The following is a 15,856-nucleotide window of genomic DNA, read 5'->3' as shown; positions in this document are numbered from 1 at the left end:
TGCCCACGCCGCCTCGACCGGGTGGGCAGGTTCTGCTGCTGCCCAGCCCCATGGGCTCAGACACCCCGTTACCATCCCTCTCCCCCATGGGCTGCGGGGCGGGAGCCAAACCCGGCTGCTCCCGTGGGACCTTGTGCCAAGGCGCCGGGGTGAGACAGCAGCCGCCTCCTACGCCCCGCGTTCTAAATCTGACAGCTCCCTGTGGGAGCTCGGCTGGGGGGGGGGGGCACAGCATGGGAACGGCCCCGTTGGCTTCGGGTAAGGCGGCAAAAGGGCGTTTATAGAAAGGGTTAAAAACGTGAAACCAGCCCTGTTGAGAAACAGCCCTGAAACCTCAAAACCTTCTCCTCTCCACGCCAGGGCTGGTGCACGGGCTGGGGACCTGCTGCCAAAAGGGGGGGGTGAGACCGCAACAAACCCCAATTCACGGTCCCCGGCCCCGTTGTGTAACACAGACAGACCCTCTTTGTCTCCCTTTTCTTTCCCTTTTTTCTCCCTTTCGAGCCCATTTTTGTTGCAGCCTAAATCTCTGCCTGGCTTTTCCAGGGCAGCGCTGCCTCCCGCTGCACCAGCCACCCTTTCCCAGCCTTTCCTGCAGTTTTCCATCACCGCACGGGTGACCAGCCAGGCCAGAGGACATCTCCCTGTTGGCACCTTTACCTGGGGACACTGGTGGCGGCTGTGAGGCACCTGCCCCAGCTGACATAACCCTGCTGTGGATTAACCCCCGTGGGAAGCTCAGCGGATAAGCTGGGTGCTGAGCCACTGGGTACTAAATAGGGTGCATGGCCCCAGGTCAATCCATCCCCTCCTGAGAGCCAGTTTCTGGTGGGGAGGGAGTTGGTAGCAGTTCCTGGAGGATTTGAGGGAATGCTGGGGGGGGGGGAATGGGGCTTTTCACCCCCTTGTTGCACCCCCAGGGCTGCAGCAAAGGTGGCGATGCTGGAGGTGTGGGGTTTTTTGGATGGGTATGGGAAGAGCAGCACAGGGGTAAGTAGTGAGTGGCTGGGAGCTCATGCCTCAGTGGGGTTCTGGGGGTCACCAGGGCATCGCTGTGCTGGAAGGGGTTGTGAGGGAGGCAGAAGGAAAAGCAGCCCTGCTTGGGGAGATCTCAGCTCATCGTCTCCACTAAGCCAACCTTTTATTTAAATACCCTCCCTGTCCCAGCTATCCCTACACCCCCTTTCCCGGTGCATCACACTGCCGGCCCCAGCGCTGCCAAAAGCCAGGCTATGCACACCGCTCTCCATATCACTCTCACCAAAACACCCCAACCTCCGTGGGGTACGCCCCCCCCGTCAAACCTGTGACCCCACATCATCCACCAGCACCTTGTCCGGGTGGGCTGCCCCGGCCAGGCAGTGTCCCACCGCCGCCAGCACCTTCGCCAGGCGCCGGTCCAGCGCGCGCAAGTGGGGCTCGGCCAGGACGGGGGCCAGGGGGTCGGTGGCCAGCGCCTCCCGCAGCAGGTCGCTCAGGCGGTAGGACGGGGTGGCCAGCAGCTGCAGCCGCAGGTAGGTCGATTTCTTGATGCTGCCCAAGATGAGGAGGGAGAAGGGTCTCAATCCAGGGAATCCTTTCCCGACAGCAGCTCTGGGGTGCACTGTGGGAGTCCCTTACCTGCAGCATTGCCGGAGCGGGGCCAGGATGGACAGTTCATCACGTGAGTGAGTGCCGAAGCTGGAGGAAATCCCATCAGTGGGCATCAGGGCAGCATCGCCCCACGGCTCAGAGCCCAGTGTGGGGAGCATTTTGGCACGACCCGCTGTTTCCCACCACCCCTTTGCTAGGCTTGCTTCCCCCTCCCCGGCTTTACCCGCGGCCGTTGTCCAGGTGGAGTAAGAAAGTGTCATTCCCAAACTTCTCGAAGGTCTCGTAGTGGTGCCGATCCATATTGCCTGCAGTGGGGCAACAAGGGGGCCGTAGGGTGGTGGGCCGGAATGTGGGAGCAGGGATATGCACCCCTCCTGGTGTGAGACCGAAACCCAGAGGCTGGGGAAAAAGGCTGGGGGCACCTCCAGGTGGTCATGGCCATGGCATAGGGGGACCCAAGCAAAGCCCAACCCCCTTCTCATCCCAGCAGCCCCATGGAGGGAGCCAGAGATGAGAAGATGGGAAGCTCTCCAAGTCAGATGATGTTGGGGGACAGCATGGGGAGGAAGGACCATCCCTAGGAACAGGATAGGCAATTCAAGGCTTGAGGAGCATCCCTACATCCCGGCTCCCCAGGGGCGGCATGTGGGAGCTTGCTCGCAGGTGCTTCCTGTGCCCAGGGTGTTCAGCTTGTCCTTTGGTTTCTGCCTGGCATGTGTCCTAATGGAACAGCCTTTGCTCTCGGTTTGGGTAAGAGCCCAGCTCTCTGCAGCCTGAGCAACGGTTTGGCCAGCAAACCTCACAGGGCACGGTACTGTGGGACATGAAGCTGTTTGGGCCTCCCGGATCCCAGCGCCAGCACAGCAGGGCTCACCCATAAGGAAATCAAGGACCGTCATGTCGATGAGGTCGAGGAGGCGATGGCCCCTGTCATAGGGTGGTGTCTCCCGCACCTGAGTGCAGTAGTTGGGGTTCAGCTCCCACCTGTGGGCAGAGGCCGAGTGTGGGACAGGGCTATGACAGCAGTCATGGGGCAGCCCCCTCCTGTCCCACTGTTCTGCTGCCCCATTCCTCACTATGAGGGTGCTGAGGCCCAGAGAAGCTGTGGCTGCCCCATCCCTGGCAGTGCTCAAGGCCAGGTTGGACGGGGCTTGGAGCAACCTGCTCTAGTGGAAGGTGTCCCTGCCCGTGGCAGGGGGTTGGAACTGGGTGAGCTTTAAGGTCCCTTCCAACCCAAACCATTGTGTGGTTCTATGATTCCATGTCCCCATCCCTCCCTGTGACCCAGCTCACTCAGCTTTCTTGCTCTTGTGGTAGGAGCGGCGCCAGGGGCTGCGCCAGGAGTGCCGCTTGGCCAGAGTCTTGTCGGGCAGCAGGGCGGCCATGGAGCCCTCCAGCCGGTCCGGCTTGCCACAGAGGGCATGCTCGGTGGAGCAGTAGTAGGAGCACTCCCCGTAGAAGCAGATGTTGCCCGCTGGCCAAGGGGACAAAGCAAAGGTTGGCAAAGGACAGGAAGGCAGCGAGCCTGCTACCCCCATGTATGGCGGCCCAGCCGGCAGCCACGTGAGGATGCTGCATGCACCGCGGCCATGTGCCACCAGCAAAGGAATGGCAGGGAAGGCCTTGAGGAGCACTATCCCATGGCAGGGGACCCAATGGGAACTGCAGCAGTCCCCAAAGGGACTGTTTGCCCCAGTGCGCAGGAGCCTGGGCAGGAGCAGCCCCCTCCAGGAGAGGAGGGACAGCACAAAAACTCACCTGGAGAGATGAAGAAAGTCTTGGCCAGTTTCTTGTCCGTGGTAATGTCACGAATCTCCTTTGTTATATTGACCAAACGGCCAGAAACGGGAGGGATTCGCCGGAAATCCAGGATCCTGAAACACAGAACTTGGCACCATTCCTTGTTGACCCCCAGCTGGTTTCACAGCGAGTTATTAAACCCATCATGAGACGCAGGTGTCCCTCGCACAGGGAGGAAGAGGTGGGATGAAGGAGCAGTTTCTGCGGTGCTTTGCTGTCGTGGGAGAGCAGAGTTGGATGCAAAGCTTGCACTCACCTGTCCAGATGGAAGGCTGCAATCTCTGCATTGTGCCGCTCAAAGTCCGAGAAGTAGAAGAAGTCGATGGGGGTCTCCTGGTCCCGGGTCTGCCTGGGAGGAGAAGGGAGGGTGGAGGTGACAGCCATTGGGCAGGCTCACCACGAGCATGGCCTTGGCTCCAAACCAGCCCTCACCCTGTGTCCCTGATGCCACTGGAGACACAGCCAGACCCAGTCTCCTCCAGTTGCTCCCTGCGGGGTGGTGCAGCCCCACGCCCCCCATGCATCCCCTGCTCGCAATCCGAGGGCTGGGAAGCCCTCAAGGACTGGAGGCTCCGGGGTGGTCCTCATGGACCATCTTCTTCTTTCCACCACTGGAGGTCACTACCCCATCACAAGCTGCGCTCAGGCTGCCGCAAGCAGCAGCAGGGAAGGCGAGGGGAAGGGGACCATCCCGCTCGCCTCAATTTCGGGGGATGGCGGGGGGGCCGAAGCGAGGCGGAACACGGAGCATTTCTCCCTCCGTTCTCTTCTCCAGCCGCTCCTCACCCCCTAATGGGACCGCGCAGGGGGGGGTATGGGGGTGTCCCTGGCTCTACTCACTTCATGGGCTTGAAGAGGGCCTGTCCGTAATTTGGGAACGTCATGATGAGCTTGAGCTGGGTCCCACCGGACTTCTGGACTGAAAGGGAGCACACCGGGATGAGGGAGGAGGGCAGCAGGCAGCGGGCAGGGGTGCGGGCAGGGGTGCAGGCAGGGAGGTGGTACCCGAGCTGACGATCCTCTGTGTGGCCAAGTCCCGGAGAAGGGTTGGCATCAGGGGGTCCTGGCGGGGATACAGCTCATAGCGGTTGATGCCAACGTGGAATTTGAGCCAGGCAGGGTAGGTGTCGTAGGCCGTCTTCCCTGTCGGGAGGAGCGTCTCGGCTTTACTGCTGCTGACCCTGCAGCCCGACAGCCAGCGCCACCCCAACAACAACGACAGCGTTTAGTTGGGATGGGACAGGTCCCACATCCCCAGGCCCTTCCTGGGAGCTGGTGCATGGAGGGTGAGGCAGGGGGAAGGCCCTGGATGTTGGTGAAACCCCTCGCCCCATGTGCCCTCCATGGGGCTCCCGGGCAGATCCCACTCAATGTGGTTGGCCAGGAGGATGGGCTGGGATGGTTGGAGGGGCTCGGTGTCTTCTCTTCCCTCACATCCCCTGCAGAAAGCCCCTGGGCTAATCCTGCTCCTCTCATCCCTGCCTTTATTTCCCTGCTGGGGCAGCTCATCTCGTAGATTTCCCCCCAGGTGACTAGCTGCCGGGCATGCAACCGGTAACACCCCCATGTGCTCACTGGGGACACACGTGCACCCATAAAATGGGTTGAGAAGCAGGGGCTTCCCAGCCATCACCAGCACTGAGCTCCACTCCCACCCTCAGTGTCTGGTTCCCCCTGGATGGGTTTATCGCACACCCCGGTTTCCCTATCTCTGTGCCTCCGGCAAAGCTGCAGGTTCCTGGCATTCAAGGAGGGCTCCTGGGGGCATCTGCCCCTGCTCTGCACCAGCACTGCAATGGGACAGTCTGACCAAGGGCACCTATAACCCAAATCCACATCTCTCTCTAGGAAAATGCAGACTGTGCCCAAATTCCATCAAACCAGACCCATCTCCCATGGTTATCCATAGGAGAGGTGGCCCTCAGAGACAAGGCAAATACCCATCTGTGGAAATCAGCCCTTAAACCAGCCTGTGTTCTCTCCCCATTCTAGCAGCCACTACGACTGGAAAGTGTGCTTTCTATAAGGAAGCTGCTATGTGTTATCAACACTAAAACTTTTAATAGCTTCCCTCCTAATTAGAGGTTAGTAGTCCAGTGATAAAAATAGGCAGTCGGCAGTGGTGAGTCACCATATGGCCGAGCCTGAAGGGGTCAGGGGATGCCCTGTGGAATAGAGGACAGGAACAGTCTCAGGGTTGGAGGTAAACCTACACTGCAGGCTCTGCACCTCCAGTGTGCTGGGAGAGGGGATAAAAGTGGTTAGAAATCTGGACTGGGGACTTCCTCATATGTAAAGAGAGAGAGCAAAGGCCAGTCTGCACTGGGGAAGGAAAGGAGACGAGGAGATCACCTGAAAGATACCTTACATAATACTATGATTAATTCAAGAGCCTCTTCTGGCTTTGCTGCGTGCTAAAGGCTTCTGGGTAGCAACCCAGAAACTCAGGGCTGGGACAAGAGACTTGAAGCACGAAAAGAGCGCGCTCAGCAATCAGGGCCCCTCTGGGGTTAAGATGCTGGTCTATGCAGAAAAACGGTGTGTTTGGTCCCTGACACCTTCCCCTCAACCCCACCTATCCACCCAAAGCAAGCCAGGGCTGAGCTCACTCCTCACCATTCGTCACTCCCACTGCTGTGCAGGCTGAACTTCTCCATCGGGTTGACGACAAACAGCTTGTCTTTCTCTGTCACCGCTGGGACTGGGATGTTGTAAAGAGGATGCTCGAAGAGTGCCTCCAGCTTTGATCTCTCAGTCTGCCCTGTATTCCCCTCTCCATGCTGGCGCTGGCGCCCCAGCTCTCCAGCCCTTCCCTGTAGCAAGGAGCTCTTCTCCAAGGAGCTGTTGCTGCCGCTAAAATCCTGAAGGATTCTCAGGCTCAGCTTTTTGGGGCCGGCCAGCGCAGGTCTGCCTGATGGGACACCCAAGGTTTTCAGTGCTTTCGTATCGCAGCCACAGCGCCTGCAGGCTGCAGGGAGAGCCAAATCCGTCACCAGGTGCACCAGGAGGGCCAGGAATAGCAGAAAGAGGAGGCTGACTTTACATTTCCTTTGGCAAAGTGTTTGCAGCCGGCGTCGCATCTTTCCTCACCCGAGATGCTCAGCAAGATGTGGGCACCCACCCGGGGCTAAGAGAACTGTTGTGGCTGCAGCCTCTGTGCAAAAACAGGAGCAAGGTGTCCTGAATTTAGAGCAGCACAGCAGAAGAACAACCAGTGCGCTAGAAGAGTCTCAGGAATGATCTGTCACCGCGGATGGGGTGACAATGCTGGGATGGCAGTGGGATGGGGCGGGAGGTTGGGAGAGGTTTATCAGTGCTGATAAGGGGCAAGCTGGCACCACCACGGTCAGTGTGAACAGGGCAAGTTCCAAATCAATAACCACCAAGCTGGCTTGGGGACAGTGATGGCTGCAGATAACCCCCGCACCATCCCATCCCTCTGTGCTGTCACCTACACTGGGCTGCAGAACCTTCCTTTGTATACAGGGCATCAAAGCGGTTCTGCCGCTATGCAGCACCCACCCTGCCCAACACTACACAGCCCCATTCCCCATGTCCATCATACCCACACGCCTGTAATCCAGGTGAGTTCTGCTCCTGCTGCTCAGACAGAGCAACTTTATCACCGTTAAATACCCAAGTGATTAAAACTGCTTGCTCTCAGCCCCCTTTCAAAACCACTCAGATTAGGTAAAATGAAGATGTGAGCATCAGCATCACCGGGAGGGGAAAAACTGGGCTTGGCGGTGTAAGGAAGAGCTGCCAGGCAGGCAAGGTTTGTGGGCAGGGATGCTTGCAGGGCCTCTGAAGCAGGCAGGGGAGGTGGGCAGGCAGGAGTGGGGATGCTGCTTGCTCCCTCAGGCATCAGCACAGAAGGGCAGCAGGACGCACTGAGCACTGGGGAGGACTGGCAGCTTGTGGAGGGGAAAGGCAGCCCATTTTGATCAGGAATTCACTTTTCCAGTGACATCCAGGGACACAGAGCCAGTCTGCATGGGCAAAAAGTGCTAGTGGCTTGTAGGGAGGGAGCTTTGGATTTGTGAAGGGACAGAGAAGCATGGGAACACCCGCAACAAGCCTGGGGAATTGGAAATCTGGAGCGATGTGTTTCCTCTTTCTGATTTCCCAAAGGATGCAGAGGGCAGGTGAAATCTCATGCACCAAGCGGTCCTTCCTCGCCGCGTGATGTACCAGCAGCCAGCTTGGACATCCTCGCTCCAACCCAGTGAGGGTATGGTGAGCAGCAGGCAGGAGGCTGTACACGGGAGGAGCTTTTCCAGTGCCATCCCTGCACTACCGTTTCTCACATGCTGTCCTCTCTGCACCATCTCATGCGGGCTCCGTCCATGCCAGGCTCATCCCCCTCCCAGGCGCTGTGGAGGGAACACGGTGTTCCCAGTGTTCTTGGCTCTCCATGTCCCACAGTGTGACAGTTGCCTGGAAACCATCTGTGGCTGACACCATCAGCCGCCCCAGATTCAGCCAGCTCCGCGTTCCCCTCCCGAGCCTTGCACTGACAAGATGGCCGATGGGAGCCGGAGCGAGCCGGGAGGAGGAGAGTGTTCCTGCCTGGCTGGTGAGCTCGAAGCCCTGCAGAAGGAGCTGGGAAGGGGAGCAGATAGCTTCCCCCCCACAGCCACGGAGGGGAACATGATGTCTTCCTCCGGAAGGTTTGCTGGATCCAGCCCGGATACAGGGTTTGGAAAGAAGGCACCTAGGAGGGGCTGGAGATGGAACATGGGGTCATTAGGTCATTGCCCAGCAGAAAAAAAACACCAACAAAACCCATGTGCTAACAGTTCACATCAAAGGAGCTGGGCTCAGCTCCCAGAGCAGGGCCATGGATTTCTTTATTCCATAGCCAGCCCTGGGAGAGCGATGCAAGAGAGAGACGCACACATCCCCCTTTCCAATGCCCCAGACCACCTCCAAACTGAAACCTCCCTCCCACATCCTGGAGCCAGAAGAGGACACAGACCCTATGGGCCAAAGCCATCCCACTGACCATGAGTCCCATCCCTGGGCTAGGGAAGCTTGCAATCCCACCCCTCACCTTGCTTTAGCATTCCATTTGAAAGCGGAAGCAGGGGGTTAGGTGGGAGCACTTGTCACCCTCAGCACTTCGATGCTGGCATTAAATATTAACCACAGGATTTGTCAGCGAGTCAGACACGAGCCTGCAGCACCAGAGAAGAGCTGGAGAGCTTCAAAGCCTGCCCCCATCGCCTGACAGCGTGCAGACGCACCTCGTTGCCATGACATCATGACAGAAGCAGTTGAATTTGCACCTCTTTCTTCCCATCTTCCCCTCCCCACCATCTCTCCTTCCATCTTCCCAGCACCTTCCCTGCTTCTCAGCAGGTTCAAGCCACCCCTGGGGTGGAGGAAGAGCTGTACATCCAAGGACATTTCCACCACTGGCATCGAGTCAGGACTCCCCAGCAGCTGATAATGATGTTTCCCATCTCCCCTCAGTGGGGAAGGATGAAGTCACGAAGCACAGCCCCCTGAGCTGCTACCGCAGCTTTCCAGGATGGGCAGATAGAAAGGGTCATTTCGGCTGGCACCGATGCATCACAGTGCGTTTTTCATCTCATTTTCTACATCTGACTCAGCCCGACGCTTTGATGGGTAAAGGCAGCAACACACAGGGGGCAGGAAATGAGAGGAAGAGTAGAACATAATAGCAAGGCACCTGTTGCCAACTTCCCAACTTTCTGCTGAAAATTTGTAAGGTAAAACTCTTCAGCAAAAGAGGCTGCAGCTCTACAGTCAAAAGCAGGTAGGTCCTAGAGGCTCCAGAGCATCAGTGGCAGGGGTGTCTCTTGCGGGAAAACTCAGGAGACAACCTCTGATCCATGAACCAGCTTGGAGCAACCTGCTCTGGTGAAAGGTATCCCTACCCATGGCACGGGTTTTGGAACTGGATGAGCTTTAGGGTCTCTTCCAACCCAAACCATTCTACCCATCTAGGACACACATGCCCAAAAATGTGGCAGTTCCACAGCCTGTTAACATACAGGGGCGAGCACAGCATGGCTCAACTTGCAGCAGGCAGGAAAATCAATCTGTCTTATTGAACACTTGCCCCAGAGCAGGGGCCTTGACACAGAGCTGTTTTGGGAAGCTGAGGTTCACGCTTTCGTGTACAGGGCACGCAAAGCAGGTAAGATGGGTTGGCTGCTTCATGGTAACATCCTGTGGGAAAGCTGTTACCCTTGGAAACAAAATAGCCTGCTGCTCTCCTGTGAACCACCTTGCACTTACCTTGGGGGAGTGACAGGGATGGAGTCACTTGTAGAATTCACACCTAGGTCACCTCAATCTGGTTGCACGCTCATGCTTGGAGAAGGCTGGGGAGCAGTCAGCGTTTGCTTACCATTGATGCAGGTCATGGAGACATTAGCTTTGGTCAGCTGGTGGCTAAAGAGATAACAAACTGGCAGCAAGACCAAAAGATTGTGTGCTGAGGTAAGCAGCTCCCTGTGGTCACCTGCAGGTCACCATGACCCTGCAGAGATGCTCATGACCAGAGTGTCTGCATTTGCACACAGCAGTTAATTATTCATTAGTGTGAAGGAGGCATGATTAAAGAGACTGTGGCAGGGCTGAAGGTATCACCATGCTCCAATGCAGGGCATTGCAAAGATGCTGGCTTTACTTTTCCCTCAGAACCTAGAAGAGGTAGAAAGCTGTGGAAGAGAAAATAATCCTTTCCATGTGCCAGCTGCAGAAAGTGCCAGGCAACAGTGCTATCTTCATGTAAAGGCAGCCAGCTGGAGCAAGGCAGTCACCACACCAAGAGACAGCTCAAGGGATTTGGACTCTTCTACACTGCACAGCCATCCTGCCACTGTGGTCCACCACACATGGCTGGTGTCATGGTACCAGTTACGTGCCCCCCCAGCCTTGCAATTCCCTTCCACCTGATCCATAAGGAATTATGTGAGAAGGTGTTGGGCCCAGCCAACACAGATGGTCCAAATTTGAAATAATTTCTAGTTCTCTTCAAATTACTCTGATTCCTGTCTTATAGAAGAGCTCCTGACATGACAGAATGGAGGAAGGACATCTCTAGCATCACACTGAAGTTCAGAACAGGAGCAAAAGGAATTGCAAGAGCCTCCACCAGTCTGATCCACTGCAGGCACTAATGCAGAAAGGTCCTTTGGACTTGAACTGTGGATTCAAGCATGGCCTCTCATAAAACACAAAGTGCCAGCAGTACTGCTGGTGACATTCTGGGAGGAAAACTCTGAAAATCAAGGAAGCCACAAACACAAAGGTCAGAGCAGAGGCCAACTGGCTGGGCAGAGGACACCAGCATGCTGCCTTGCTGCTACTGCTTAGACAGCTGAGTGGACTTTGGCCAGCAGCACTGTGGGCCTGGCAGCCCTCCTCCTCATCACTGCTTGCACTGGTGAAAGGTACTCAATAGGGAGGATGAGATGGTACCTACAAGTTGCCCAGGAAACTTACACTATGGAGACCGTCCTCTGCCTGAGCTACACCATTGCTTGCTTACTTGCACGTTTCCTGAACTACATTTCCTCCGCATCCTCCACTTTGGGATTTTCATTTCAGAACAGACACAAAAAAGGACATTTTCCTAAATTTTTATTGTAAAAACACAGTTCCTCAGATTTATATAAATAAGCCATTGTCCTGGGTTTAGCAGCAGCAGCAGTCATTTTTTCTCCTTCTTGGTAGCTGGTGCAGTGCTGTGTTTTGACTTTTGGCCTGGGAACAGAGCTGAAAACCAATGATGTTTTGGTTTGGCCAAGGACTCTGTGGGCCTCATGCTCTGCCAGGGAGGAGGGAAGCTGGGAGGAAGCAGAGACAGGACACCTGACCCAAACTGACCAAAGAGGTATTCCATACCACAGCACGTCATGCCCAGGAGGTAACTGGGAGTGAGCCAGAAGGTCGAGGGGGACTGCAGGGTTGGAGGAGGTATCGGTCGGTGCTTGGTCGGGCTGGGGGGGCGAGTTATCGGTCAGCTGGTGATGAGGTGTTGTATTCTCTTCCCTTCTTTTTTCCTTTATCATTACTATTATTGGTGGTAGCAGTAGTGATTTGTGTTATACCTTAGTTACTAAACTGTTCTTATCTCAACCCGTGGGAGTTGCATTCTTTCTGATTCTCCTCTCCGTCCCTCCGAGAATAGGGGAGGGCAAGAAGGGGGGGGGGGGAGCGAGTGGACAGGCTGTCTTGGCTGGGTTTAAACCACGACAGCCATATACGTAACATACACTGACGTTCACGCCATCCTCCAGCACTGACAGCTTTAAAAAATGAACAGGCTAAAAGAACGTAAGTCCAAAAAGATGTGAGGCTTCTGATGTGGTATCTCACATGGAGCCTCCTTCTTCCCTCAGCCTCCAAACAAGATGCTGAAAGTACACAGCACTTGCAACACCCCCAAGAACTGACAGGGAGGCATTTGAGCCTTATGAATAGTTCTCACCCACTCCCCAGGCATCGTCAGCCGCCTGTGTTTTCATGCTATCTCAGTAAGCAGTGGGTGAGAAAGGAGGGGGCAGTTTGCATAGCAACCTCCTACACCCAGACAGCTCAGCTGTTGTACCCTCCCAAAAGAAGTGGGGAAGGGCAAGCCGGGTCTCCTTCCCTGTGGCTCACACCTCCACGGGCAGCATTGGCACTGCCAGTTCTGTACTTCACATCTTAGAAGCAGGGAAGATGGTACTCGGAGAGAGGAGAGACAGGTGCTGGTCAGAGCTATACCATACAGTACTGGGGAAGGCAGAGAAGAGAGGACACGACGTGGAACAAGTGGGAGGCAAAAAATCCCTTAGGGCTAGATAGCACCTTTCCTCTTTCACTTCCCCCTCCTAGTGCTGCTGTACAGCTTTGCAGCGTGTTGTGAGATTACCTATTTTCCACCTCCTTCCAGCTTCGGCTCAGACACCAAGGAAAGAGCTACATACAGATGAGAAATCTCATGAGCAAGGACAGGACAGCTTTGCAAGTTTATACACACACACACACGCAGCAACTATATGTATCCTATGTAACCGTCACGTCAGTATGGAAAGAAATAATCTTGACATTTATTAAAAATACAGCCCCACCTCCAGATTGTATAAAACCTGTCAAGAAAAGGAAGAAATCTCTTGTATGCAGCGAGTCTGGGAGCCAGCCAGATGTCAGGAGCACTTCCAGACGCACACGGCCAGGCTGCCACCAAAGAACATGTACAACAGACTCTTTACCTCGTGAGTGATCTCAAAGCCAAAACTTTCCCCAATCACCACATGCCAGGAGGACCCAAATTTCTTGTCCATTGTCTCTTTGATCATCTTGGCAGCACTCTGGAGAATGGGAAGGAGAGCATAGGGTGAGACAGAGCAAACAGTCAGATTTTACGCAAACACCCCCCTAGTTGTCTTCTCCCTTCAGTAGACTACTCAAGCCATGGGCAACAGGTACAGCCACTGTCCTGCAGGAAGTGGGAGCTCCCCAGAGCCATGCCCGAGGGTAAACCAGGTCTCTGTGTTTACAGCAGCCTCTCACACAGCAGCGAGAAGAAATTAAAGAACTGCATCTAGCAGTCATTTCCCTCATTCACACAGTCGAAGGCAAGAGTTCTGGCTTAGACACTGACAGAGTTACATGGGGTGCAGTGAGCATGAGAGGAGATTCAGGTCACTAAGCTGTGGCTATTTTTATAGGAGACCATTTTTTTCTTCCTCCAGCTAATTACCCAAACACTGAAATTAGGCTGACTTTTAAAAGGCTGTTGCTTCTCCCAGATCACAACCTGCCTGATCTAAAAAAAGGAGAAGATGATTTTGCAGTGACATGAGGTGTCTCAGGCATGATGGGACACAAGGAATATCTGGCTTCATAGCTGTCTTCTTGCTCCAACATAAAGCTGCTCCAGCAACAAGCAGTCTGTGCCATGCTCATGGAGCAAGATGTGCCCTCCTTTATCATTGGTTATCAAAGTTAAGGGCAACCTTTCCAAAAGCCGTAATTTCTGCATAAACCCCTGTTTATATGGTCTCAGTACTTTCCTTTAGGAGGCTAAAAGCCAAGAGAGAAGACTTAACAGACTGTACCTAAAGGTTCAAAGACTTTCATGTAGAATCATAGAATAGTTAGGGTTGGAAAGGACCTTAAGATCATCAAATTCCAACCCCCCTGCCATGGGCAGGGACACCTCGCTCTAAACCGTATCACCCAAGGCCTCCTCCAACCTGTCCCTGAACACTGCCAGGGATAGAGCATTCACAACCTCCCTGGGCAACTTATTCCAGTGCCTCACCAGTACTCATCCCTAAAGCAAGACTCTCCACAGAGTTCTGAACCAAGCCCTGTGCCACAGGGCATTTTATGATCAGAGTGGAAGCATGTTACAGGAAAGACAGGATCAGGAAAAGGGTATGGTTTGGCAGGCAGCATTGCTACCGATCTCTGCTTCCTTCAGGAAAACAAAGTGCTATTGTGGACCTTGCTGACAAAGGGAACCGAATCTAAGATCTAGACAAGATCTTTGCCTTCCTCTACTATTGCTCAGTGCAGAAAGAGAGTAATAGGATGTCAGGATGTGATTCTGCTCTGCCCTGCACCCTTAGCCCTGCTTCTGCAGGTTCCCTGAGCCGCAGCAGCTATTTTGGGATGTGGCTGGTACCTCGTTGTTGGTGGCATATTTCTCACATGCTGTGACACACAGCTCCATGGCCTCTACACGCATCTCCTCCGGCATGTCTGCATGCTGGGAAGAGAAAACCAACAAAAGGAACTAAGCAGAAAAATAACAATTAGACACAAGATGACAGTAAGTAGCCCTCACTTTTGTCAGAGTATAGCAGGGGCATAGACTGCTGGGAGTGGGCAAGAGGCAGCTAGTCCTGTGACCTTTAATGCCTGCTTCAAGGTGGAGGGCATCACCAGCAACACAGGCTTGTCTGTACACCAAGCATTTCCACTGTTTCAGAGAACAGTAAATGTGAAAATGCCTTATTGCATTACAAATGATCCATTTGGACCTTTGTCCCAGCCAACGCAGAATTCTTCTCTATCTAATATTAAGACTAGCACTAAGTAAGCACTGCTTAAAGGAGAAGGTAAATACATTTGTGAGCTTTACTGTTACAAGGTGAAGGGAAAGCCTGTTAATTCAGCTCCAACCACAGTCCTTAATTATTGCTAAGTTACACAGCCTTTTCTTCCTCTTCTGCTGTCTGGCTGGCTAGTGAGAAATTTTACTCCAGCTCCTCTAGTGAAAAAAAAAAAAGGCAAGCTGCATCCAGAACACAGAAGAGGCCTCCAAAGGCAGCATGTTCAGTCTATCAGATGGATCACTTTGCCCCAGGGGCAGGGAACAATGGCTAATGAATTCCTTGACAATGGTCAAGGATAGGGAGAAAGCAGCAGTGATGACCAGGATCCCACCACAGACCATCAGCACATACGTTCTCACAGCAGCTACTCCCTGGGAGAAATTCTAGTTTGGAAGGTTGGTACAAGGAAGATAGAATTTCATATCTGTAACACTAGTAACACTAGTAAATGCATAATCCATCCCTCTTCTTACCCTAATCAGTGGAAAGTTGTGAAGTCTTTTATACTCAGCCTCCTCCTTTTTCCCCTCCCCGGTGTCTGCCATGGTCCTTCCACAGTGACCCCAGGAAGGGGTGGAGGGGCTGCCTGGAGCTCAGCAAGGTGCTGCAGCACAGACAGCAGACAGGAACGTGGCTCTGTGAGCACAGGCAGAGCAGCTTCAGCAGAAGGGGAAACTTAGCCCAGAGGATGCTGCTTGAACAAAAACAAACACAGAAAAGAGTAAGAAAGCTTTGAATTAAAATGGAAGGCCAATAAACTCTTACAAGGATATTTTTAAACCCATCTTGGTTACTTGCCGTCGCTTACTACCATCTTCACCCCCCACGCACTTCAGAGTGTTATCTTACAGACCATTAATGCAAACAAATTCAAAAATCGTATCATTTTCCATAAACAAGGCTCCAAGAGCACAGCATTTCCCAGAAGCACCAACTGAACTGGAGGGAACAGCCGAGTCAGGGTACAGCTTCTGAGAAGGGACGGGAGAACAGTATGTCAGCCTACCGATTAATTCCAGAAAGATTTTCCCAGGACACTATTATCTGTGAGGGTTTCAGCCTGCTCATGACAAGTGAAGGATAAGAGTATTTTAGGAACAGGATTGGTGTACATGTCTGGATAGAAATAACAGGAACATCTTGGTCTGGTTTGAGCACTCGCTCCTCACGTCCTCAAGCATTTGTCAGCTCGGGAGGACCAGATGGGAAAGCCTGACCATGCCTCTGGGTCCAATTCACCAACCTGCCTCTACTAGGGCAATGCAGAGACACAGCACTTTCTGACTGGCAGATTCTGAACATTTCACTGTCATCCTGCCCATGGCAGGGGGGTTGGAACTAGATGATCATTAGGTCCTTTTCAACCCTAACCATTC

The 15,856-nt window shown here is 54.0% G+C and overlaps 2 protein-coding genes across 2 annotated transcripts; both read right to left on the bottom strand.

The window, feature by feature from the left end:
• Window positions 1-1,138: 1,138 nt before the first annotated feature.
• LOC133217756 (extracellular serine/threonine protein kinase FAM20C-like) lies at window positions 1,139-6,640 on the bottom strand. The gene is made up of 10 exons (XM_061363472.1): window positions 6,010-6,640; window positions 4,399-4,574; window positions 4,234-4,312; window positions 3,650-3,742; window positions 3,352-3,467; window positions 2,887-3,067; window positions 2,468-2,577; window positions 1,817-1,898; window positions 1,621-1,680; window positions 1,139-1,533 (listed from the first exon to the last, which is right to left on the bottom strand). The coding sequence occupies exons 1-10, from the start codon at window positions 6,471-6,473 to the stop codon at window positions 1,299-1,301; spliced, it is 1,596 nt and encodes a 531-aa protein (XP_061219456.1). The 5' UTR covers window positions 6,474-6,640; the 3' UTR covers window positions 1,139-1,298.
• Window positions 6,641-10,993: 4,353 nt separating this feature from the next.
• DNAL4 (dynein axonemal light chain 4) lies at window positions 10,994-15,210 on the bottom strand. Its single transcript, XM_061363458.1, has 4 exons — window positions 14,954-15,210; window positions 14,048-14,131; window positions 11,637-12,725; window positions 10,994-11,058 (listed from the first exon to the last, which is right to left on the bottom strand). The coding sequence occupies exons 1-3, from the start codon at window positions 15,023-15,025 to the stop codon at window positions 12,561-12,563; spliced, it is 321 nt and encodes a 106-aa protein (XP_061219442.1). The 5' UTR covers window positions 15,026-15,210; the 3' UTR covers window positions 10,994-11,058; window positions 11,637-12,560.
• Window positions 15,211-15,856: the final 646 nt, after the last annotated feature.

This window comes from Neopsephotus bourkii, unplaced genomic scaffold, assembly GCF_033783945.1.
Source record: "Neopsephotus bourkii isolate Nb327-2 ecotype Australia unplaced genomic scaffold, CSIRO-AGI_Nbou_v1 NB_107, whole genome shotgun sequence".
Classification (NCBI taxonomy): Eukaryota; Metazoa; Chordata; class Aves; order Psittaciformes; family Psittacidae; genus Neopsephotus; species Neopsephotus bourkii.
Note: the sequence above shows the minus strand (reverse complement) of the source record. Positions and strands in the feature narration are given on the sequence as shown.

What these genes read in the sequence shown, in the direction of transcription:
- DNAL4 (XM_061363458.1), bottom strand. Translation starts at nt 15,025, where the DNA reads ATGGCAGACACCGGGGAGGGGAAAAAGGAGGAGGCTGAGTATAAAAGA. An exon ending in ACAACTTTCCACTGATTAGG is followed by an intron (nt 14,132 to 14,953) that starts GTAAGAAGAGGG and finishes TTCTCTTCCCAG; the next exon opens with CATGCAGACATGCCGGAGGA. An exon ending in AATATGCCACCAACAACGAG is followed by an intron (nt 12,726 to 14,047) that starts GTACCAGCCACA and finishes CCCATTCTCCAG; the next exon opens with AGTGCTGCCAAGATGATCAA.
- LOC133217756 (XM_061363472.1), bottom strand. Translation starts at nt 6,473, where the DNA reads ATGCGACGCCGGCTGCAAACACTTTGCCAAAGGAAATGTAAAGTCAGC. An exon ending in GCCCTCTTCAAGCCCATGAA is followed by an intron (nt 3,743 to 4,233) that starts GTGAGTAGAGCC and finishes TTCTCCTCCCAG; the next exon opens with GCAGACCCGGGACCAGGAGA. An exon ending in GGTCCTTGATTTCCTTATGG is followed by an intron (nt 1,899 to 2,467) that starts GTGAGCCCTGCT and finishes GCCCCACTGCAG; the next exon opens with GCAATATGGATCGGCACCAC.